The sequence below is a fragment of the Amblyraja radiata genome, chromosome 2 (genome assembly GCF_010909765.2).
Source record: "Amblyraja radiata isolate CabotCenter1 chromosome 2, sAmbRad1.1.pri, whole genome shotgun sequence".
Classification (NCBI taxonomy): domain Eukaryota; kingdom Metazoa; phylum Chordata; class Chondrichthyes; order Rajiformes; family Rajidae; genus Amblyraja; species Amblyraja radiata.
The window spans coordinates 4,184,772-4,210,859 of NC_045957.1; the positions used below are offsets into that span (position 1 = coordinate 4,184,772).

General features: G+C 49.4%; 1 protein-coding gene across 2 annotated transcripts in view; it reads left to right on the forward strand.

Annotated features, from left to right (window-relative positions):
* Positions 1-2,135: 2,135 nt before the first annotated feature.
* The window catches only part of plcd1 (phospholipase C delta 1), a 154,349-nt gene continuing 130,396 nt past the window's right edge, over positions 2,136-26,088 (forward strand). Inside the window, exon 1 of one of the 2 annotated variants that reach the window (XM_033040792.1) lies at positions 2,136-2,280. In XM_033040792.1, coding sequence (XP_032896683.1) covers positions 2,151-2,280 — 130 coding nt within the window. In that variant the 5' untranslated portion in view covers positions 2,136-2,150. Of the gene's footprint in view, positions 2,281-2,543; positions 2,792-26,088 lie in introns of those variants that run through there. The other variant, XM_033040810.1, reaches the window with a different exon arrangement.

Here is a 26,088-nt window from a genome sequence, read left to right on the forward strand (position 1 = left end):
AAGCCCACCATTCCCGTGTCAAAATGTTTGCCCATCGACATGAATCCTGTTTGCACAGGTTAAAGGTGACAGCAACAAATTTTAAAGAAGATTTCAGGGATAGATTTATTTTACAGAGTTGTCCGAGCATGGAAACAGACCCTTCGGCCCACCGAGTCCACACCGACCATTGACCTCCCGTTCACACTAGTTCGATGTTTTCCCACTTTCCCATCCGCTCCCAACACACGGGGGGGGGGGGGTTTACAGAGGGCCAATCAACCTACAAACCCGCACGTCTTTGGCATGTGGGAGCAAACCGGAGCACCCGGAGGAAACCCACATATCACAGGAAGAACATGCAAACTCCCCCCCCCCCACACATACAGCATCTTTGGTCAGGATTGAACCCAGGCCTTTAGTGCTGTGGTGTAGCAGATCGAGCAGTTGTGTCAACCGTGCTGCCTCTATAACAGTCTGCCAGAGACGTGGGTGGAATCATGAACAATAACTACTCATTTAGATACATCGTATAGATTTTGGTTCCTTATTGGCACGTGTACTGAGGTACAGTGAAAAGCTTGGTTTTGCATGCAGTGTACGGAGCGATCGCTGACCCAGGTGGGCCGAAGGGCCTGTTTGCACGCTGTATCTCTAAACTCTAAACATAGAGACCCGGGTTCAATCCTGACCTCAGTGGCTGCCTGTGTGTGGAGTTTGCACGTTCTCCCTGGGACCGCGTGGGTTTCCTCCAGGTGCTCCGGTTTCCTCCCACACTCCAAAGGGGAAGATACAGAGTGCAGAGTATAGTTCTCAGCATTGTAGCGCATAAGGTCCAGAGACAATGTCCAATGTCCGCAATGGGGTAGAGGTGAATCGGACAGTGCCCTAGCTTATGGAAGGGCCGTGCAGAAGCACGATGACAGAGGGGAAGAAGCTGTTCCTGAGTGTGGTGGTGCGCGCTTTCAAGCTTCTGTACCTTCTGTCCAATAGAAGTGGACATCTGTAGAAGTTTGTAAGAGCCATTGGAGGCCTACCAAATGTCCTCAGTCCTCATCAGTCCTCAAACAGAGCATTGATGTGCCTTCTAGGCTGGTGCTTCAATGTAGTTAGTCCACTGCACATCTTTGTCATATTTATGCCAAGGAGCTGGAAGCTCTGAACCATTTCCACTCCTCCATGCTTCATGAAGGTAGACAAAAATGCTGGAGAAACTCAGCGGGTGAGGCAGCATCTATGGAGCGAAGGAATAGAAAATAGACAATAGGTGCAGGAGTAGGCCATTCGGCCCTTCGAGCCAGCACCACCATTCAATGTGATCATGGCTGATCATCCCCAATCAGTACCCCGTTCCTGCCTTCTCCCCATATCCCCTGACTCCGCTATCTTTAAGAGCCCTATCTAGCTCTCTCTTGAAAGCATCCAGAGAACCTGCCTCCACCGCCTCTGAGGCAGAGAATTCCACAGACTCACCACTCTCTGTGAGAAAAAGTGTTTCCTCATCTCCGTTCTAAATGGCTTACTCCTTATTCATAAACTGTGGCCCCTGGTTCTGGACTCCCCCAACATCGGGAACATGTTTCTTGCCTATAGCGTGTCCAAACCCTTAACAATCTTATATGTTTCAATGAGATATCCTCTCATCCTTCTAAACTCCAGAGTGTACAAGCCCAGCCGCTCCATTCTCTCAGCATATGACAGTCCCACCATCCCGGGAATTAACCTTGTGAACCTACGCTGCACTCCCTCAATAGCAAGAATGTCCTTCCTCAAATTAGGGGACCAAAACTGCACACAATACTCCAGGTGTGGTCTCACTAGGGCTCTGTACAACTGCAGAAGGACCTCTTTGCTCCTATATTCGATTCCTCTTGTTATAAAGGCCAACATGCCATTCGCCTTCTTCACTGCCTGCTGTACCTGCATGCTTACTTTCATAGACTGATGTACAAGGACCCCCCAGATCCCGTTGTACTTCCCCTTTTCCCAACTTGACGCCATTTAGATAGTAATCTGCCGTCTTGTTTTTGCTACCAAAGTGGACAACCTCATATTCACGTTCGGTGGAGATGCTGCCTGGGTAACTCGCGGAGTTACTCCGGCACTTTGTGCCTTTGCACATCAACCTGTCTCGCCGTGACTCTCGGCTAACTCTCCCACTTTGTCTGCTCATGCAGCTGCGGACAGCAGTCACCGGACAGGCAGAGAAAGCAGCCGATGTGGGTGTATTGAGGATGAGATCTCACTTCGCAGCTCAGCGCGTCCGCCTCTGGGCGAAAGGAGAGACTTTTGGCTGGCACAGTAAATATATTGGATGACATTGGTTCTTATAAAGCAGAAGCGTTCTTTGAAGGGTTTGGGAGGGCGGTGGGTGGGTGGGTTCGCGCGGGTAGAGAGAGAGGGAGAGGAGAGCACCATTTGGACTCTGCTTGGTGGAGTCTTTACTCGTGGAAGGAGGGAGGGAGGGAGGGGAAGGATTTGCTAATGAGACGGGAGGGACGAGCTTGTGGGAGGGAGGATCTGAATGAAAATACCGCCCCTTTCCCCTCCCCAGCGTGTGTGAGATTGTCCGGCGCACGGTGCAGCCTTCACGCCGCCCCCACCCCTCTCTCTCTGTCTCTCTGTCTGTGTCTCTCTGAGAGAGACTGTCTCCCTATCCCTCCCTCGCCCTGCCTTCAGAGCGACCGTCCCGGGGGAGTGCTCCGTTCCCCCGCCCCGTGGAGACCCTGTTGATAGCCTGGTCAAGGTGGAGAGGGGACCTGGACACCACACACACACACACACGGCGCCGGGAGGATGGAGTGTAATGGAGGTAGGCAATTGATTGAGGCAACTCACTTCATCCCAGCTACAGAGGTGGAGGGGGGGACAGTGATAGCACCGCTGCCGGAGAGCAGGGTTGGATCCTGACCTCGGGTGCTGTGTATGTGTGTAGGATAGTATGGGGCGGTCGCTGACTCGAAGGGCCGAAGATTGCACGCTGCATCGCTAAAGTGTAAACGTATCGACCTGGGTTCGACCCTGACCGTTGGCGCTGTCTGTGTGTGGAGTTTGCACGTTCTCGCTGTGACCGTGTGGGTTTCCCCCGGGTGCCCCGGTTTCCTCCCACACACTCCAAAAACGAGCGGGTTTGGAGATTAATTGGCCCTCTGCAAAATTTCATGTAAACGTGTGTTGGGGGTGGTTGCGAAAATGAGATGGCATAGATAGACACAGAGTGCTGGAGTAACTCAGCGGGTCAGGCAGCATCTGTGGAGAACATGGATAGGTGATGTTTCACAGAGTGCTGGAGTAACTCAGCGGGTCGGGCAGCATCTGTGGAGAATGTGGATAGGTGACGTTTCACAGAGTGTTGGAGTAACTCAGCGGGTCAGGCAGCATCTGTGGAGAACATGGATAGGTGACGTTTCACAGAGTGTTGGAGTAACTCAGCGGGTCAGGCAGCATCTGTGGAGAACATGGATAGGTGACGTTTCGTGCTGGGAACCTTCTTCAGACTGATAACCAGAGAGCTGGTGTGATGTCGTGAACTCGGTGGGGTGAAGGGCCTGTTTTCTGGCCCGTTTTTTTACCTCCAGTTCCTTCCCATTTGCTTTCAGCCTGAAGAAGGGTCTCAACGCGAAATGTCACCCATCCCTTTTTTTCTCTAGAGATGCTGCCTGACCCGCTGAGTTACTCCAGCACTCTGTGTCTGTCTTCTATAAGCTAAACTATAACACATGCTGTTGTTTAAACAGATCGAACCGGGTTTTTGATGGTTTGGTTGTTTTTTGCCTGGACAATTTCAGAGTCCTGGGAAGTGTGGCAGCGATGAGGGTTTCGCTCTGCCTGTGCTGGCAAGATAGACACTAAACGCTGGAGTAACTCAGCGGGACAGGCAGCATCTCTGGAGAGAAGGAACGGGCGACGTTTCGGGTCGAGACCCTTCTCCTGCTTGTTCCCGCTGAGGTACTCCAGCATTTCTGTGTCTATCTATCTTCGGTGTACACCAGCATGTGTAGTTCCTTCCTACACACCGCAGCCCTGTCTTGCCCAGTCCTGCCCCGACGTGACACTCCGGGGTGAGATGGTGTTCACATGTGCTCCCAGGTGCCTTTCTTCGGGGGGGGAATTGAAAAGCTCCCAGTAAAAACAAAAGCAAAACAAATCTGGGGAAATATTTGTGTTAGAGGGACCTTCAGCTGGGAAAGGCAACCCTCCCCTCCCCAGTGACCCTGCCACAAGTTCCCCGCCACCGCCCTCCTTGTGCCCCGCCTCCGACTCGCCGCTCTTCCGGGTAGTTCGGCCCACGTCGCTTCTCCCTGCCCCTTCCATCACCCGCTTCCAAATGCCCCACGCCCTTTCTCAGCACGTCCCCACCCCTGCCCGGATTGTTAGCTTGACCCACGCCCCATCCCCCCACACACCCTCTCTATCACACACTCTGTCTCACACACACTCTATCACACACCCTCTCTCCCACCCCCTCTCTCCCACCCCCTCTCTCCCACACCCTCTCTCTCACACCCTCTCTCCCACACCCTCTCTCCCACACCCTCTCTCCCACACCCTCTCTCCCACACCCTCTCTCCCACACCCTCTCTCCCACACACCCTCTCTCACACACCCTCTCTCCCACACCCTCTCTCCCACACCCTCTCATCCCACACCCTCATCTCCCCACACCCTCTCTCTCCCACACCCTCTCATCCCCACACCCTCTCTACCACACACCCTCTCATCACAGACACTCTCTCTCTCACACACACTCTATCACACACCCTCTCTCCCACCCCTCTCTCCCACACCCTCTCTCCCACACCCTCTCTCCCACACCCTCTCTCCCACACCCTCTCTCCCACACCCTCTCTCCCACACCCTCTCTCCCACACCCTCTCTCTCACACCCTCTCTCCCACACCCTCTCTCCCACTCTTTCTCCCCCTCCCTCTCCCTCTCTCTCTCTCTCTCACACACACTCCCATACACACACATTCTCTCTCACTGTTTCTCTCTCACACACTCATACACTCTCTCTCTCTCTCACTCACACACACACTCACTCTCACACTCTCTCACACACTCACGCACATCTTGGGGAGACAAAAGTAATTACTGCAGACTGCATTTAACCATGTCCCACATCAAAAGTTTGAGGAATGCTTACATGCAATCGACATTTATGCACCGTAATTTCATGCAAATTGCTTAAGTTAGTGACGTGTCTCACTGTAATAACACAGGCCTTGATGAGACTGTACCTTCACGACTATTAGAGTACTAGATAGACACAAAATACTGGAGTAACTCAGCGGGACAGGGCAGCATCTCTGGAGAGAAGGAATGGGTGACGTTTCGGGTCGAGACCCTTCTTCAGACTGGTTAGGGATAAGGGAAACGAGAGATATAGACGGTGATGTGGAGAGATAAAGAACAAGGCAAGTCACTTTTATTTCTATAGCACATTTAAAAAACAACTTTCGTTGACCAGAGTGCTTTACATTGGTGGAGGTACTAACGTTACACAACAGTGGTTCATAGATTAAGTACATACATAAATACATACATGTAGCCCTCGCTCAGAGGACGTCAAGAAAAGCTTGAGAGTAAAGATGAGTTTGAAGTTTTGAGTCGATGGAGGGGGCAGTTCTGATGGATGAAATGAATGAAAGATATGCAAAAAGTAATGATGATAAAGGATGATCAAGATGGGCACTGCCTATGTCTCTCATTTCCCTTTCCCCTGACTCTCAATAATAGACAGTAGGTGCTGGGGTAGGCCATTCGGCCCTCCGTGCCAGCACCGCCATTCAATGTGATCATGGCTGATCATCTGATCATCATGGCTTCTCAGTCTGAAGAAGGATCTCATAGAAACATAGAAACATAGAAAATAGGTGCAGGAGGAGGCCATTCAGCCCTTCGAGCCAGCACTGCCATTCATTGTGATCATGGCTGATCGCCCCCTATCAATAACTCGTGCCTGCCTTCTCCCCATACACCTTGATTCCACTAGCCCTTAGAGCTCTATCTAACGCTCTCTTAAATCCATCCAGTGATTTGGCCTCCACTGCCCTCTGTGGCAGGGAATTCCACAAATTCACAACTCTCTGGGTGAAAACGTTTTTTCTCACCTCAGACTTAAATGACCTCCCCTTTATTCTAAGACTGTGGCCCCTGGTTCTGGACTCGCCCAACATTGGGAACATTTTTCCTGCATCTAGCTTGTCCAGTCCTTTTATAATTTTATATGTTTCTATAAGATACCCCCTCATCCTTCTAAACTCCAGTGAATACAAGCCTCGTCTTTTCAATCTTTCCTCATATGACAGTCCCGCCATCCCACGGATCAATCTCGTGAACCTACACTGCACTGCCTCAATCACAAGGATGTCCTTCCTTAAATTAGGAGACCAAAACTGTACGCAATACTCCAGATGTGGTATCACCAGATCCCTATACAACTGCAGAAGAACCTCTCTACTCCAATACTGAAATCCTCTTGTTATGAAAGCCAACATTCCATTAGCTTTCTTCACCGCCTGCTGTACCTGCACGCCAACTTTCAGTAACTGGTGTACAAGGACACCCAGGTCTCGCTGTACCTCCTCCTTACCTAACCTGACCCCATTCAGATAATAATCTGCCCCCTTGTTTTTGCCGCCAAAGTGGATAACCTCACATTTATCTATATTATACTGCATCTGCCACGCATCTGCCCACTCATTCAACCTGTCCAGGTCACCCTGCAACCTCCTAACATCCTCTTCACAGTTCACACTGCCACCCAGCTTTGTGTCATCCGCAAACTTGCTAGTGTTGCTCCTAATTCCCTCTTAGTAAACAGTTGCGGCCCCAACTCCGAGCCTTGCGGCACTCCACTCGCCACTACCTGCCATTCTGAAAAGGACCCGTTCACTCCCACTCTTTGCTTCCTGTCTGCCAACCAATTTTCTATCCACGTCGACACCCTACCCCCAATACCATGTGCTCTAACTTTAGTCACCAGTCTCCCGGGCGGGACCTTATCAAAGGCTTTTTGAAAGTCTGGATCCACTACATCCACTGGCACCCCTTCATCCATTTTACTTGTCACATCCTCAGATTCCAGAAGATTAGTCAAGCATGATTTCCCTTTCATAAATCCATGTTGACTTGGACTAATCCTTTTATTACTATCCAAATGCCCCATTATTACCTCTTTAATAATTGACTCCAGCATCTTTCCCACCACCGAAGTCAGGCTAACTGGTCTGTAATCTCGACATACTCCACCGAGTTGTTCCAGCCTTTTGTGTCTATCTTCAGTATAAACCAGCATCTGCAGTTCCTTCCTACACAAAGGTTGGCTGGTTCCAGGTGTGGTGGGTTTACCATGGGGGACAGATTGAGCCAAGTATAGAGGTGTATAAAATCGGGAGGGGTAATAAGATAGCACAGATAGCACAGTCTTTTTCCCCTAGTGGAGATAAGTAAAATACTCTCATGAGAACTTCTATAACTTTGTCGGTGCCAGATACTCTTTGCATACTTTGTGTATTGTATGCAAAAAAACAAAGAATGACACTCTACCTAGGTACACGTGATAATAAAGTATTAAATGATTGAATTGAATCAAGAACTAAAGGGCACAGGTTGAAGGCAAGAGGGGAAAATGTAATAAGAACCTATGGGCAGGCAACTGAGCCATCCTACCAACAACTAGAGAGCAGTACTGAGCGACTATCTACCTCATTGGAGACCCTCCAACTATCTTTGATCAGAGTAACTCAACGGGTGGGGCAGCATCTCTGGAGAGAAACATAGAAACATAGAAAATAGGTGCAGGAGGAGGCCATTCGGCCCTTCGAACCAGCCCCGCCATTCATTGTGATCATGGCTGATCGTCCCCTATCAATAACCCGTGCCTGCCTTCTCCCCGTATATAGAAACATAGAAAATAGGTTTGGAATGGAAAATGGAAGGAATGGGCGACGCTTCGAGTCGACTCCCTTCTTCAGACCCGACCCGGAACGTTGCCCATTCCTTCTCTCCATAGATGCTGCCTCACACCCGCTGAGTTACTCCAGCATTTTGTGCCTACCTTGGATTTAAACCAGCCTCTGCAGTTCTTTCTTATGCCTATCGTTGATTAGACTTTACTAGACTTGATCGTGCACTAAACATCCTTCACGTCATTCCCTTATCATATATCTGTACAGTGTGGGCGGCTCGATTGTAATCCTGTATTGTCTTTCCGCAGACTGGTTTGCACGCAACATAAGATTTTCACCGTACCTCGGTACACGTGACAGTAAGCTAAACTCAGCTCAAGAGAGGGTAGTGGGTATAAGGAAGTAGAGGCAGGGAAATGCAGATGCTGATTTACAAAAATGCATTCAAACTGTTGCAGATCAGGGAGTTCCTTCTGCAGGGTCAACGTGGACAAGTTGGGTCACAGGGCCTGCGGCCATGCTGTACATCTCTATAGAAACATAGAAATTAGGTGCAGGAGTAGGCCATTCGGCCCTTCGAGTCTGCACCGCCATTCAATATGATCATGGCTGATCATCCAACTCAGTATCCTGTACCTGCCTTCTCTCCATACCCTCTGATCCCCTTAGCCACAAGGGCCACATCTAACTCCCTCTTAAATATAGCTAATGAACTGGCCTCAACTACCCTCTGTGGCAGGGAGTTCCAGAGATTCACCATTCTCTGTGTGAAAAAAGTTCTTCTCATCTCGGTTTTAAAGGATTTCCCCCTTATCCTTAAGCTGTGACCCCTTGTCCTGGACTTCCCCAACATCGGGAGCAATCTTCCTGCATCTAGCCTGTCCAACCCCTTAAGAATTTTGTAAGTTTCTATAAGATCCCCTCTCAATCTCCTAAATTCTAGAGAGTATAAACCAAGTCTATCCAGTCTTTCTTCCTAAGACAGTCCTGACATCCCAGGAATCAGTCTGGTGAACCTTCTCTGCACTCCCTCTATGGCAATAATGTCCTTCCTCAGATTTGGAGACCAAAACTGTACGCAATACTCCAGGTGTGGTCTCACCAAGACCCTGTACAACTGCAGTAGAACCTCCCTGCTCCTATACTGAAATCCTTTTGCTATGAAAGCTAACATACCATTCGCTTTCTTCACTGCCTGCTGCACCTGCTGCACCTGCTATGGTTGTGCTCTCTAAATAAGAGGGACGCAAGGACATTTTCCCTGCCAGAGGTCTTTGGAACTGGGTCACAGCCTCAGAATGGAGAGGGGGCTACTGAGGCAGAATGCGTGGAGCAACAGGGGAGGATACAGAGTGCGGAATATAGGTCTCAGCATTGTGGCGCATCAGTTCCATTGGCAAGGTCCAATGTCCGCAATGGGGTAGAGGTGAATCGGACGGTGCCCCGGCTTATTGGTCGACAGTTCAAAGGGGAAGTAGCTCTAGGGGCAGCACAGTGGCACAGCTGTAGAGATGCTGCCTCACAGTGCCAGAACCACGGGTTCCAACCTGACTACAGGTGTTGTCTGTAGGGTGTTTGTACATTCTTCCCGTGACTGCGTGGGTTTTCGCCAGGTGCTCCGGTTTCCTCCCACACTTCAAAGATGGAAGGGTTTGCAGGTTAATAGAGACATAGAAACATAGAAAATAGGTGCAGGAGTAACCTGCACCGCCATTCAATATGATCATCCAACTCGGTATCCTGTACCTGCCTTCTCTCCATACCCCCTGATCCCTTTAGCCACACGGGCCACATCTAACTCCCTCTTAAATATAGCCAATGAACTGGCCTCAACTACCTTCTGTGGCAGAGAATTCCAGAGATTCACCACTCTCTGTGTGAAAAATGTTTTTCTCATCTCAGTCCTAAAAGACTTCCCCCTTATCCTTAAACTGTGACCCCTTGTTCTGGATCCCTCGTCCTAAATAGGATTTGGTAAAATCATAAATTGTCCGTAGGGTGTAGCATAGTGCTAGTGTAAGGGTCGGGGCGGACTCGGCGGGCCGAATGGCCTGTTCCTCGCTGCATCTCTAAAGTCTAAAGCTGTTCCTGAGTGTGGTGGTGCGCGCCTTCAATCTTCTGTACTCACTGCCCAGTGGGATTAGGGAAGAGAAAGAATGGCCGGTTGGACAAGCTGATTATGATGGCTGCTTCAGCAATGCATCGTGAAGTGTAGATGGAGTCAATGGGAGCGGAGTCTGGTCTTGCTGTTGGAACTCAGCAGGCCAGGCGGCATCTGTGGAGGGAAATGGACAGTTGACGTTACAGGTTGGGACACTTACATAGACAATAGGTGCAGGAGGAGGCCATTCGGCCCTCGAGCCAGCACCGCCATTCATTGTGATCATGGCTGATCGTCCTCAATCAATAACCCGTGCCTGCCTTCTCCCCATATCCCTTGATTCCACTAGCCCCTAGAGCTCTATCTAACTCTCTCTTAAATCCATCCAGTGACTTGGCCTCCACTGCCCTCTGTGGCTGGGAATTCCACAAATTCACAACTCTCTGGGTGAAAAGTTTTTTCTCACCTTAATGGCTTCCCCTTTATTCTAAGTGTGGCCCCTTCTTCAGAAATCTGACCAAAATATTGATTCCTGTTCCCTCCACAGATGTTGTATGACCCGCTGAGTTATACAGTATATACATCGTGGAAACAGGCCCTTCGGCCCAACTTGCCCACACCAACCTACATGTCCCATTTACTCTAGTTCCACCTGCCTGTGTTTATCCCATATCTCTCCAAACCCATCTTGTGAACTTATGAACATAAACGTATCCTATCCATGTAACTGTCTAAATGTTTCTTGCATGTTGTGATGGTACCTGCCTCAACTACCGCCTCCGGCAGTTCATTCCATACACCCACTGCCCTTTGAGTCGAAAAAAAAGCTAACCTTCAGATTCGTATTAATCTTTTACCCTTAAACTTGTGTCCCTTGGTTCTCGATTCCACTACTAGAAACATAGAAAATAGGTGCAGGAGGAGGCCATTCGGCCCTTCAAGCCATCACAGCCATTCATTGTGATCATGGCTGATCGTCCCCTATCAATAACCCGTGCCTGCCTTCTCCCCATATCCCTTGATTCCACTAGCCCCTAGAGCTTTAGCTAACTCTCTCTTAAATCCATCCAGTGATTTGGCCTCCACTGCCCTCTGTGGCAGGGAATTCCATAAATTCACAACTCTCTGGGTGAAAAAGTTTTTTCTCACCTCAGTCTTAAATGGCCTCCCCTTTATTCTAAGACTGTGGCCCCTGGTTCTGGACTCGCCCAACATTGGGAACATTTTCCTGCATCTAGCTTGTCCAGTCCTGTTATAATTTTATATGTTTCTATAAGATACCCCCTCATCCTTCTAAACTCCAGTGAATACAAGCCTAGTCTTTTCAATCTTTCCTCATATGACAGTCCCGCCATCCCAGGGATCAATCTCGTGAACCTACTCTGGGCAAGAGACTCTAATAATAATAATAATGGATGGGATTTATATAGCGCCTTTCTAATACTCAAGGCGCTTTACATCGCATTATTCATTCACTCCTCAGTCACACTCGGTGGTGGTAAGCTACTTCTGTAGCCACAGCTGCCCTGGGGCAGACTGACGGAAGCGTGGCTGCCATTCTGCGCCTACGGCCCCTCCGACCACCACCAATCACTCACACACATTCACACACAGGCAAAGGTGGGTGAAGTGTCTTGCCCAAGGACACAACGACAGAATGCACTCCAAGCGGGATTCGAACCGGCTACCTTCCGGTCGCCAGCCGAACACTTAGCCCATTGTGCCTGATCTAGTCCCCTCATGATTTTATCATTATGATGACAATCACCCCTCATCCCTCCTGCACTCCAAGGAACAAAGTCCTAGGCGGCTCAACCTTTCCCTACAGCTCAGACCCGCGACTCCTGGCAACATCCTCGTAAATCTACTCCCCGTCCTTTCTGGCTTGGCGATGTCCTCCAGTATCTTGTGTCTTTGTTCCTGTGAGCCAGCACCAGCAATCTCTTGTGGCTGCAAGTGTGGTGAGCCTGCGTTCACGTGTGTGGGAGGCGGCCTCTTTAAATCTCCCAGTGCCTCCAGTTTAATCACCAATTTGGAAATGTGCTTTTAATGAATACGCAGAGAGACACGGCTTCTCAACGGAGAAGCTCCCCCCCTCCTTTCTCCACGAACTCTAGGCTAGCATCACCAGCGTGCATTCCTTCCCACAGACCTTCTTAGTTAGGCATTTGTTTATTTTTAAACAAACGAACTGCTACAGTCTCGACTGGCCTGGCCGGGTGGACGGACAGGTTGTGAGATGCTCCAAGATGCAACCGGTTCAGCGGGTTGCCTGGGTGTGTCCACTCTGCCGTGGCTCTCTCAGTCGTCGCCTCATTACCTTGTCAGAGTGGAGCTAGAGTTGACAGCGCCCTGTGTGTCTCTGTGACAAGACCGGGCAAAGTCACGCACAGTGGGGCAGCTGGCAGAGCAGCTACCTCTCACCCCCCTCCCACCCCCACCACACACCCCCACCAGACATAGAAACATAGACAATAGGTGCAGGAGTAGGCCATTCGGCCCTTCGAGCCTGCACCGCCATTCAATGTGATCATGGCTGATCATCCAACTCAGTATCCTGCACCCGCTGAGTTTCTCCAGCATTTTTGTGTACCTTCGATCTTCCAGCATCTGCAGTTCCTTCTTGAACACAGTATCCCGTACCTGCCTTCTCTCCATACCCCCTGATACCTTTAGCCACAAGGGCCACATCTAACTCCCTCTTAAATATAGCCAATGAACTGGCCTCAACTACCTTCTGTGGCAGAGAATTCCACAGATTCACCACTCTCTGTGTAAAAAATGTTTTTCTCATCTCAGTCCTAAAAGATTTCCCCTTTATCCTTAAACAGTGACTCCTTGTTCTGGACTTCCCCAACATCGGGAACAATCTTCCTGCATCTAGCCTGTCCAACTCCTTAAGAATTTTGTAAACTTCTATAAGATCCCCCCTCAATCTTCTAAATTCTAGCGAGTACAAGCCGAGTCTATCCAGTCTTTCTTCATATGAAAGTCCTGACATCCCAGGAATCAGTCTGGTGAACCTTCTCTGTACTCCCTCTATGGCAAGAATGTCTTTCCTCAGATTCCTCAATCCCGATCTAGGGCACTGTCTGTGTGTGTGTGTGCAGTTTGCATGTTCCCCCCGTGACCACGTGGGTTTTCTCCGGGTGCTCCGGTTTCCTCCCACACTCCCAAAGACGTGCAGGTTTGCAGGTTAATTGGCTTCTGTAAATTGCCTCTAGTGTAGGATGTGAAGTGGGATAACATGGAACTAGTGTCTGTATAGGCTCGGTGGGCCGAAGGGCCTGTTTCCATGCTACATCTCTAAAAAATCAGTTTTTAAAAAGACTCTGATACATCCTAAAGATAGACACAGAATGCTGGAGTAACTGAGCGGGTTAGGCAGCATCTCTGATAAAAATGGATAGGTGACGTTTCGGGTCAGGACCTTTCCTCAGACATACTAAACATCCTTAAACATCTATAGCAGGGCAATCCATTTCACCAAACCCCAATGCTATCTCCGCCAAAGCTTGTGGGACCTCCCAGTTGCTCCCCATTTTACAATAATAATAATAATAATGGATGGGATTTATATAGCGCCTTTCTAATACTCAAGGCGCTTTACATCGCATTATTCATTCACTCCTCAGTCACACTCGGTGGTGGTAAGCTACTTCTGTAGCCACAGCTGCCCCGGGGCAGACTGACGGAAGCGTGGCTGCCAATCTGCGCCTACGGCCCCTCCGACCACCACCAATCACTCACACACATTCACACACATTCACACACAGGCAAAGGTGGGTGAGGTGTCTTGCCCAAGGACACAACGACAGTATGCACTCCAAGCGGGATTCGAACCGGCTACCTTCCGGTTGCCAGCTGAACACTTAGCCCATTGTGCCATCTGTCGTCCCCGCCAATAGACACTAGACAATAGGTGCAGGAGGAGGCCATTTGGCCATATTCAATGTGATCATGGCTGATCATCCCCAATCAGCTGATCTCCCCATATCCCCTGACTCCGCTATTTTTAAGAGCCCTATCTAGCTCTCTCTTAAAAGCATCCAGAGAACCTGCCTCCACCGCCCTCTGGGACAGAGAATTCCACAGACTCACCACTCTCTGTGAGAAAAAGTGTTTCCTCGTCTCTGTTTTAAATAGCTTACCCCTTATTCTTAAACTGTGGCCCCTGGTTCTGGACTCCCCCAACATCGGGAACATGTTTCCTGCCTCTAGCATGTCCAAACCCTTAACAATCTTATAAGTTTCAAATAATTTCAAACATGTTTCAAACATGTTTCATATGTTTCAGCACATGTGTGACCTGCTCCAAACATCAGATGGCTTTTTTCCTTTGCATTTTTCAGCCAGAATTGGTTTCTGAGCTTCTTGTGTCCCCACACTGACGTTTCTGTCCTGGGCCTCCAACATTGCCGGAGTAAGGCCACACACAAACTGGAGAAACAGCACCTCATATTCTGTTTTGGTAGCTTCCACCCCAACAGTATGAACATTGAATTCTCCAATTTGAAAAAAGGTCCGAATCCAAGAAGCCCTCTGCCCATCCCTCCACACGGATAGGATAGCAAACGTTGAGAGGGATATGGACCAAACGTGGGTAAATAGGACTAGCTTAGTTGGGCCGAAGGGCCTGTTTCGGTACTGTATTAATCTATAGAGTCATACAGCGTGGAAGAAAGCCCTTCATCCCAACTTGCCCACACCGACCAACATGTCCCAACTGCATAAGTCCTACCTGCCTGCATTTGACACATATTCCTCTGAACCTGTCCTATCCATGTACCTGTCGAAATGTTTCTTAAACATTGTGACAGTTATAGAGTCATAGTCATAGAGTCATAGTGTAATGCAGTGTGGAAACAGGCCCTTCGGCCCAACTCGCCCACACCGGCCCACAATGTCCCAGCTACACTAGTCCCACCTGCCTGCGCTTGGTCCATATCCCTCTAAATCTGTCCTATCCATGTACCTGTCCAACTGTTTCTTAAACAATGGGACAGTCCCAGCCTCAACTACCTCCTCTGGCAGCTTGTTCCATACACCCACCACCCTTTGTGTGAAAAAGTTACCCCTCGGATTCCTATTCAATCTTTTCCCCTTCACCTTGAACCTATGTCCTCTGGTCCTCGATTCCCCTACTCTGGGTAAAAGACAATAGACAATAGGTGCAGGGGTAGGCCAATGGGCCCTTCGAGCCAGCACCTCCATTTAATGTGATCATGGCTGATCATCCACAATCAGTACCCCATTCCTGCCATCTCACCATATCCCTTGACTCCGCTATCTTTAAGAGCTCCATCTAACTCTCCCTTGAAAGCATTCAGAGAACCGGCCTCCACTGCCTTCTGAGGCAGAGAATTCCACAGACTCACAACTCTCTGTGTGAAAAAGTTTTTCCTCATCTCCGTTCTAAATGGCTTACCACTTACTGTGGCCTCTGGTTCTGGATTCCCCCAACATCAGGAACATGTTTCCTGCCTCTAGCGTGTCCAAGCCCTTAACAATCTTATATGTGCAGGATATATAATAATTTTATATATGACTGTGCATCTACCCAATCTATTCCTCTCATGATTTTATACACCTCTATAAGATCACCCCTCATCCTCCTATGCTCCATGGAATAGAGACCCAGCCTACTCAACCTCTCCCTATAGCTCACACCCTCTAGTCCTGGCAACATCCTCGTAAATCTTTTCTGGACCCTTTCCAGCTTGACAACATCTTTCCTATAACTTGGTGCCCAGAACTGAACACAAGACTCTAAATGCGGTCTCACCAGCGTCTTATACAACTGCAACATGACCTCCCAACTTCTATACTCCCTGCCTCGACCAGGTGCTCAGGCAGCTCGTTCATTACACCCACCATCCTTTGTGTGAAAAAGTTACCCCTCAGGTTCTTATTTTCCCCATCATTGTAAACATGGTGCCTAGAACTGACACAATACTCGCCAACGTTTGATATGACAGCAACATGACCTCCCAACTTCTATACTCAATACCCTGACTGATGAATGTGCTGCCTAAAGGGCTTGTCCCATTTACGTGTCCTTGGCACGGATATTATGTGACCTCGTGGTCCGCGACGGTCCCGCGCGACTTCATGCGCCCGCACAGCCGTCTGGAGCCCGTGACGTCATCTGAAGATGGACACAAAGCTGGAGTAACTCAGCGGGACCGGCAGCATCTTTGGAGAGAAGGAATGGGTGAGGTTTCGTGTCGAGACTCTTCTTCATTCTGAAAAGAAGGGTCTTGACCCGAAACGTCACCCATTGCTTCTCTCCAGAGATGGTGCCGGTCCCGCTGAGTTACTCCAGCATTTTGTGTCTAACTTCAATTTTCTTGGCCCCGCTCTGGGAGTAGAAGTGGGGGCGGATCCGGACCGCAACGGCCGTGAGCCCCAGGCTGAGTTCGGCGATCGTTTGCCTGCTTCTGCTGCTGTTGGAGTTGAGATGTTGCATCATGTCAGGGTCTTGGGCCTGTCCCACTTTGGCCATCAGTTCCGCGACAGGCCGTTGGCGTGCGAAGATTTCGTTCGCTACAAAAATGACGCGCACAACTACATACCCCTCCACGTTTCTCAGTGGGACCGGCCCCCGCGCGGCCATACAATGCCCGTGCGCCTCAACGCGACCACGAGGTCGCGAAATTTGCGTGCCAAGGACACGTAAGTGGGACAGGCCCTTAACACGCCTTGTGTTTTGTTCAAGATTCCAGCATCTGCAGTTCCTTGTATCTCTTTCTTTTCGTCCCCAGCTAACCCACCAAGCGTTTCCTGTCACAGTTCCTGCAAAACAGGCATGGCCCATATCTAGTCTCGTCAGCCCTGCTGGAGCTGGCGTAGCAGGAAGCCATTCTGATCTTCCAGGAAGGAACTCCAGATGCTGGTTTACACCAAAGATAGCAACAAAATGCTGGAGTAACTCAGCAAGTCAGGCAGCATTCCTGGAGAAAAGGAATGGGTGACGTTTCAGGTCAGAACCCTTCTTTAGACTGAAAGATGGAGAAGGCCAGAGCAAAACAGGGACAGCAACAGATGACATGTTGTTTAAGAAGGAACTGCAGATGCTGGAAAATCGAAGGTAGACAAAAGTGCTGGAGAAAATCAGCGAGAGCGGCAGCATCTATGGAGCGAAGGAAATAGGCAACGTTTCGGGCCGAAATGTTGCCTATTTCCTTCACTCCATAGATGCTGCCGCACCCGCTGAGTTCCTCCAGCACTTTTGCCTACCTAGGGCAACAGATGACGTCAGGAAGGGTGGTGACGTCAGGAAGGGTGGTGTCTATAATGAACCATGGTTGGCTGGGAAGATCCCTAATGACAGGGATACCAGAATGCATATAGTGGACCTCGTAGGATGACTAGGGTTGGGGAACGGGAATGGGGGGGGGGGGGGGGGGGGGAGGAAGGAATGCAATAGGTACTTGAAATTAGAGAAATCAATATTCACACCGTATCTCCCACAAAATACGAGCAAATCTTTAGCAGCTACCAATCTTTAGCGGTAAAGGGGAGGTGCAGCGAGACCTGGGCGTCCTTGTACACCAGTCACTGAAAGTTGGCGTGCAGGTACAGCAGGCAGGGAAGAAAGCTAATGGAATGTTGACCTTCATAACAAGAGGATTTCAGTATCGGAGTAAAGAGGTTCTTCTGCAGTTGTATAGGGCTCTGGTGAGACCACATCTGGAGTATTGTGTACAGTTTTGGGCTCCTAATTTGAGGAAGGACATCCTTGTGATTGAGGCAGTGCAGCGTAGTTTCACGTGATTGATCCCTGGGATGGCGGGACTGTCATATGAGGAAAGATTGAAAAGACTAGGCTTGTATTCACTGGAGTTTACAAGGATGAGGGGATATCTTATAGAAACATATAAAATTATAAAAGGACTGGACAAGCTAGATGCAGGAAAAATGTTCCCAATGTTGGGCGAGTCCAGAACCAGGGGCCACAGTCTTAGAATAAAGGGGAGGCCATTTAAACTGAGTTGAGAAAAAACTTTTTCACCCAGAGAGTTGTGAATTTGTGGAATTCCCTGCCACAGAGGGCAGTGGAGGCCAAATCACTGGATGGATTTAAGAGAGAGTTAGATAGAGCTCTAGGGGCTGGGCTAGTGGAATCAAGGGATATGGGGAGAAGGCAGGCACGGGTTATTGATTGGGGACGATCAGCCATGATCACAATAAATGGCGGTGCTGGCTCGAAGGCCTCCTCCTGCACCTATTTTCTATGTTTCTATGTTTCTAATAGGTGTAATGTGAAGGCTATTGGAAATAGCAGAGTCTGCTAATACACGACTGTACTGTAGGTGGCAGCAATGGGTAAAATTGAAGCGCTCCATAGTCATCTGAGCCTGCCAGAGACATGTTGCCATTCTTATGCCCCTGTCCCACTTAGGAAACCTGAACGGAAATCTCTGGAGACTTTGCGTCCCACCCAAGGTTTCCGTGCGGTTCCCGGAGGTTGCAGGTGGTTGCCGGAGGTTGCAGGTTGTGGAAGCAGGTAGGGAGACTGACAAAAACCTCCAGGAACCGCACGGAAACCTTGGGTGGGGTGCAAAGTCTCCAGAGGTTTCCGTTCAGGTTTCCTAAGTGGGACAGGGGCATAAGAGTCATACAGCGTGGAAATGGGCCCTTCAGCCCAACAAGTCCATGCTGACCCAGATGCCCCATCTAAGCTAGTCTCACTTGGCCCATCTCTCTCTGAACCTTTCCTATTCATGTACCTGTCTGAAGAAGGGTCTCGACCCGAAACGTCACCCATTCCTTCTCTCCAGAGATGCTGCCTGTCCCGCTGAGTTACACCAGCATTTTGTGTCCACCTGTCCAAGTGTCTTTTAAATGTTGCTATTGTACCTGCCTCAACTACCTCCTCTGGCGGCTTGTTCCATACTCCACCACCCTCTGAGTGAAAAAGTTACCCCTCGGGTTCTTGTCAGATCATTCCCCTTTTCACATGAGACCCATGTCCTCTGGTTCTTCATTCCCTGACCCTGGGGAAAGGTCTCTGTGCGTTAACTGTATCTATCCCTCTCATGATTTTATAAGATCACCTCTCAGGAATAAACTCCCAACCTAACAAGAGCAGTTGAGTTTAGGAGCAAAGAGGTCCTACTGCAGTTGTACAGGGCCCTGGTGAGACCACACCTGGAGTATTGTGTGCAGTTTTGGTCTCCAAATTTGAGGAAGGACATTCTTGCTATTGAGGGGGTGCAGCGTAGGTTTACCAGGTTAATTCCCGGGATGGCGGGACTGTCATATGCTGATAGAATGGAGCAGCTGGGCTTGTACACTCTGGAATTTAGAAGGATGAGAGGGTATCTTATTGAAACATATAAGATTATTAAGGGATTGGACACGCTAGAGGCAGGAAACATGTTCCCGATATTGGGGGAGTCCAGAACCAGGGGCCACAGTTTAAGAATGAAGGGTAAGCCATTTAAAATGGAGATGAGGAAACACTTTTTCACCCAGAGAGTGGTGAGTCTGTGGAATTGTCTGCCTCAGAGGGCGGTGGAGGCCGATTCTCTGGATGATTTCAAGAGGGAGCTAGATAGGGCTCTTAAAAATAGCGGAGTCAGGGGATATGGGGAGAAGGCAGGAATGGGGTACTGATTGGGGATGATCAGCCATGATCACAGTGAATGGCGGTGCTGGCTCGAAGGGCCGAATGGCCTACTCCTGCACCTATTGTCTATTGTTTATTGTCTAACCTGCCTAACCTCTCCCTGTAGCTCAGGCCCTCGAGTCCTGGCAACATGCTTGTAAATCCTCTCTGCACTCTTTCCAACTTAATTACATCCTTCCTATAGCAGGGTGACCATAACCGAACACAATATTCCAAAAACAGCCACAGCAATGTTGCATCTGTAGTCCCTTCTGTCTCCACATTATTAGTGGGCTAGCCTCATTGAGGGATCCAATGGGCTGCGCAGCTGGTAGATCCGCTGCCTCACAGCGCCAGAGGCCTGTGTTCAATCCTGACCTCGGGTGCTGTCTGCGCGCGGAGTTTGCACGTTCTCACTGTGACCAAGTGGGTTTTCTCCAGGTGCTCCGGTTTCCTCCCAAACCCCCCAAAATGTCAGTGTTGGCAGGTTAACTGGTTGCTGTAACTTGCCCCTGGTTCGTGGGCAAGTGGAGCAAGCTTGGGTGAGTTGATGAGAATAAAATGGCACCAGTGTAATGGATGCTTGACGGCCGGTACAGACTCGATGGGCCGAAGGGTGTGTTTGCTGGCTGTTGGACTCTGTGACTGCGACTCCGACTCCATGAAGGTTTAGGTTTATTCCCGCCACGTGTACCGAGGTACAGTGAAAAGCCTTGTTTTCCATGCTGTCCAAACAGATCGGACACACAATACATACACGAAGAAGGGTCTCGACCCGAAACGTCACCCATTCCTTCTCTCCAGAGATGCTGCTGAATTACTCCAGCTTTTTGTGTTTATATTCTTATACATGAATACATTCAGGTGCAACTCGTACAATAGATAGAACAAAGGGGATGCTACAGAGTACAAAATATAGTTCTCAGCGTTGCAGTGCATCAGTTCCATAGACATCCTTTCACACTAGTTCCATGTTATCCCACTTTCTCATCCACTCCCTACACACTTGGGGGCAATTTACAGTAACCAATTAACCTACAAACTTCAAGTCAAGTCAAGTTTATTCGTCACATACACATACGAGATGTGCAGTGAAATGAAAAGTGGCAATGCTCGCGGACTTTGTGCAAAAAGACAAACAAACTACAAACTACAAACAGAATGGAACAGAATCACATATTATTTTACATATTAAATATTGTGGGCGGAAGGAAAAAGGGAAAAAAACAGCGCTTTTTAAAAAGCAGTAGAGTGGTACATTAAAAGTTAGTCCCTGGTGAGATAGGAGTTTACAGTCCGAATGGTCTCTGGGAAGAAACTCCTTCTCAACCTCTCCGTTCTCACCGCATGGCAACGGAGGCGTTTGCCTGACCGTAGCAGCTGGAACAGTCCGTTGCAGGGGTGGAAGGGGTCTCCCATGATTTTATAGGCTCTGGAGTTGCACCTCCTGATATATAGTTCCTGCAGAGAGGCGAGTGTAGTTCCCATAGTGTGTTCGGCCGAACGCACTACTCTCTGCAGAGCCTTCTTGTCCTGGGCAGAGCAATTCCCAAAACAGATGGTAATATTTCCGGACAAGATGCTTTCAACAGCCGCTGAGTAGAAGCACTGGAGGATCCTCGGAGACACTCTGAATTTCCTCAATTGCCTGAGGTGGTAAAGGCGCTGCCTTGCCTTACGCACGAGTGCTGCGGCGTGTGATGTCCATGTCATATCCTCGGAGATGTGGACTCCCAGATATTTAAAACAGCTCACCCTATCCACAATATCCCCATTTATCCTCAATGGTGTGTACTTCCTCAGATGATGTGCCCTCCTAAAGTCCACGATCAGCTCTTTCGTTTTTTTGATGTTCAACAGGAGGCTGTTGTCCTGACACCAGAGTGCCAGATCAGCCACCTCCTCCCGGTAGGCCTTCTCATCGCTGTCTGAGATCAGGCCCACCACCACAGTGTCATCAGCAAACTTGTACGTCTTTGGGGTGTGGGAAGAAACCGGAGCACCCGGAGGAAACCCACGCGGTCACAGGGAGAACGTACAAACTCCGCACACAGGCAGAGGAATGTAATTAGTGGCATTGCAAAGGTCTTGGAGAGATATTACATTGGAGCAGCTGATGAAGGGTTGAAAACAAAAGATGAAACTTAAAAAAACCAGCACGCTCTTTAAACCCTGAAATGTCACCTGGGGAATTGAAATTCAATTATTTAACGAACTGCTAGAAAAGTAAACAAAATCAATAAGAGATGATAACTTAACCAACAAGCTATCCGTGTTTTCAAATTCAAATTCAAATTCAAATTGAAAAGGAGGAAGACTGACTGAGCTTTATTGCTTTTGTGATCACTGTGGTGGATGTTTATGTTAAGTTCTATCGTTGGTTTAATTGTGTTGTGTTCTTTTAATTGTGTGGCTGCATGGTAACTCAAACATCGCTGTGCCTTAATTGGTGCATGTGACAATAAATGTGAGTTTGAATTTGAATTTGAAAAGATATCTGGTTCACTAAATGCCCTTCAGCCATTCTTGCTGAACCTGGCCTCTCTGCGACTTCAGTAGCTTATTACTGTCCCGTGCACTGGTGCAATGGAAATCTTTGTTTTGCATGCGATCCAAAGAGATCAGATAAAACCACTCATAAATACAATCGAGTCGATCTCAAGTACAGCAGGTAGAGCAAAGGGGGAGATATCTCAAGCCTCCCTTTGATCTGGTATTTTGTTGGTTCACATGCTTGATCAATGATGTTTTATCATTAATGTTTTATTATTATTAATGCTTAGTGTTTTCAGAGTCATTCGTAACTGTCACTGTATGTCATGTTGTTACTTGTGGGCAGAGCACCAAGGCAAATTCCTTGTATGTGAATACTTGGCCAATAAACTTAAGGGCCTGTCCCACCAGCATGCGATTGCATGCGTCTAGCGCAACATGGAAGCGGAGTTCCCGCTAAGTTCGCGCATGACGTAATTTACATCATACTCACCAATCAGCTGGGCAGGAGGCGGGCCGACTGAATTTGGACGTCGCACGGCGTCGGGCGGTGACGTCATCATGCAACGGCACGCCAGGCGGTGACGTCATCGCGCAACGCCACGCGCTAGGCGTAAGCCGTCAAGACGCTGCGTACGCCGTCGAGGCGCTGCGTACACCCTCAATGCGCCTGCGGGCCGATAGGCCATTGGCGCGCGGAATTTTCAGACAGTGCAAGATTTTTGGAGCCCCGCGCGGACGGGACCAGCCCCGCACAACTCCATACGCCTCCGCCGATCGAAGTGGGCCCGGCCCCGCGTGGCCGTACGCCTCAAGCAACCACGTTTGGTCGCGCTAGACGCATGCAAACGCATGCTGGTGGGACAGGCCCTTTACTTACTTACTTAGATTACAGTTGTCAGCATTGTAGCGCACCAGTTCCAGAGATAAAGCCCAATGCCCACAATGGGGTAGAGGTGAATCGGACAGCACCCTAGCTAATGGAAGGACCGTTCAGAAGCCTGAGGTTTGAAGGGAATTAGCTGTTCCTGAGCCTGGTGGCGCACACTTTCAAGCTTCTGTACCTTCTGCCCACCAGGATCAGGGAGAAAAAGGAATGCCCGGAGTGGAACAAGTCTTTGATTACAGAGTGCAGGATATAGTTCTCAGCGTTGTGGTTCCACAGATAGTGAAGTTGGCTCTGAACGTCTCTCTGGGAAAGCTGGGCAGGCCGGACTGTTGGGGGCCTGCAGCAAATTGTTGCCTTGCCGAGAGTTTCCACGCACGGTGCCTGTATACCCAGCTGCAGAGTGAAGATGAATGGAAGATTCAAAGATCAAGATCGCAATTTGAGGTGCAGTTATAAAAATGAGGAAGGATGCGGTGTGGCAAGATCGGTAAAACATATGACATTACTGGAGGGATTCAATGTTGGGGAAAGGATTATCGTTAGAACATAGAAGAGTAAAGCACAGGAACAGGCCCTTCGGCCCACAATGTCCATGCCGAACATGATGCCAAGATAACCTAACCTCATCTGCGTGCATGTGATCCATATCCCTCCATTCACGGCATGTCCATGTGCCTATCTACAAGCATCTTAAATTACGCTATTCTATCTAATCTCATCCTCCTGCACGCAATCCATATCCCTGCAGTCTCTGCATATCCATATGCCTATCGGAAAGCCTTGTAAACACCCCTCTCATTGACAAGGACAGGGACAGATAGTCAACATGGAAAGTGCTCAGGGATTTAAAGACTGGCAAAATGAAACTTCACAGCATCTGTGGAGAGAGAGAAACAGTGTTCACATTAAACATATGTTCACATTAAACATATACACCTGGACCATTTCCGACACTTCCCTACCATTCCTTGACCTCACCATCTCCATCGCAGGGGACAGACTTCTGACCGACATCCACTATAAACCCACTGACACCCATGGCTATCTGGACTACACTTCTTCCCACCCTGCTTCCTGTAAGGACTCCATCCCCTACTCCCAATTCCTCCGCATACGCCGCATCTGTTCCCAGGATGAGACTTCCACACCAGGGCATCTGAAATGTCCTCATTCTTCAGGAAACGGGGGTTCCCCTCCACCATATATGAGGCTCGCACCAGGGTCTCATCCATACCCCGCAACACTGCTCTCTCTCCCCATCCCCGCACTCGCAACAAGGGCAGAGTCTCCCTAGTCCTAACCTTTCACCCCACCAGCCGGAAAATACAACAAATAGTCCTCCGACATTTCCGCCACCTCCAACGTGACCCCACCACTCGCCACATCTTCCCATCTCCCCCCATGTCTGCCTTCCGCAAAGACCGCTCCCTCCGCAACTCCCTTGTCAATTCTTCCCTTCCCTCCCGTACCACCCCCTCCCCGGGCACTTTCCGTTGCAACCGCAAGCCCTTCCCTCCCGCACCACCCCCACAACACCTGTCCCTTCACCTCCCTCCTCGACTCCATTCAAGGACCCAAGCAGTCGTTCCAGGTGCGACAAAGGTTCACCTGTATCTCCTCCAACCTCATCTACTGCATCCGCTGCTCTAGATGTCAGCTGATTTACATCAGTTAGACTAAGCGGAGGTTGGGCGATCGTTTCGCCGAACACCTCCGCTCGGTCCGCAAGAACCTACCTGACCTACCGGTGGCTCAGCACTTCAACTCCCCCTCCCATTCCCAATCCGACCTCTCTGTCCTGGGTCTCCTCCATGGCCAGAGTGAGCAACACCGGAAATTGGAGGAACAGCACCTCATATTCCGCTTGGGGAGTCTGCATCCTGCGGGCATGAACATTGAATTCTCCCAATTTTGTTAGCCCTTGCTGTCTCCATCCCTTACTCAGCACTCGGGCTCCTCCTCCTCCCATCCCCCAGCCCTCGGGCTCCACCTCCTCCTTTTTGCTTCCTTCTCCCACCCCCCATCAGTCTGAAGAAGGGTTTCGGCCCGAAACGTCGCCTATTTCCTTCGCTCCATAGATGCTGCTGCACCCGCTGAGTTTCTCCAGCATTTTTGTGTATCTCACATTAAACATCATTACATTCCATGGGTGGGAGAGGTTTAAATGGGTATGGGCCAAATGCAGGCAGGGGGGACTTGTGCATGCATATCCCTCCATCGTTGGTTGGGTGGCAGTGTGAACTGTGAGGAGGATGCTGTGAGAATGCATGGTGACTTGGACAGGTTGGGTGAGTGGGCAGATGCATGGCAGATGGAAGTTTAATGTGGATAAATGTGAGGTTATTCACTTTGGTATCAAAAACAGGAAGGCAGATTACTATCTAAATGGCGTCAAGTTGAGAAAAGGGGATCTGGGGGTCCTTGTACATCAGTCTATGAAAGTAAGCATGCAGGTACAGCAGGCAGTGAAGAAAGCAAATGGCATGTTGGCCTTTATAACAAGAGGAGTTGAGTATAGGAGCAAAGAGGTCCTTCTGCAGTTGTACAGGGTCCTAGTGAGACCTCACCTGGAGTATTGTGTGCAGTTTTGGTCACCTAATTTGAGGAAGGACATTCTTGCTATTGAGGGAGTGCAGCGTAGGTTTACAAGGTTAATTCCCGGGATGGCGGGACTGTCATATGCTGAGAGAATGGAGCAGCTGGGCTTGTACACTCTGGAGTTTAGAAGGATGAGAGGATATCTTTGAAACATATGATTGTTAATGTTTTGGACACACTAGAGACAGGAATCATGTTCCCGATGTTGGGGGAGTCCAGAACCAGGGGCCACAGTTTAAGAATAAGGGGTAAGCCATTTAGAACGGAAACAAGGAAACACTTTTTCTCACAGAGAGTGGTGAGTCTGTGGAATTCTCTGCCTCAGGGGGCGGTGGAGGCAGGTTCTCTGGATACTTTCAAGAGAGAGCTAGAAATGACTCTTAAAGATAGCGAAGTCAGGGGATATGGGGTGAAGGCAGGAACGGGGTACTGATTGGGGTTGATCAGCCATGGTCACATTGAATGGCGGTGCTGGCTCGAAGGGCCGAATGGCCTACTCCTGC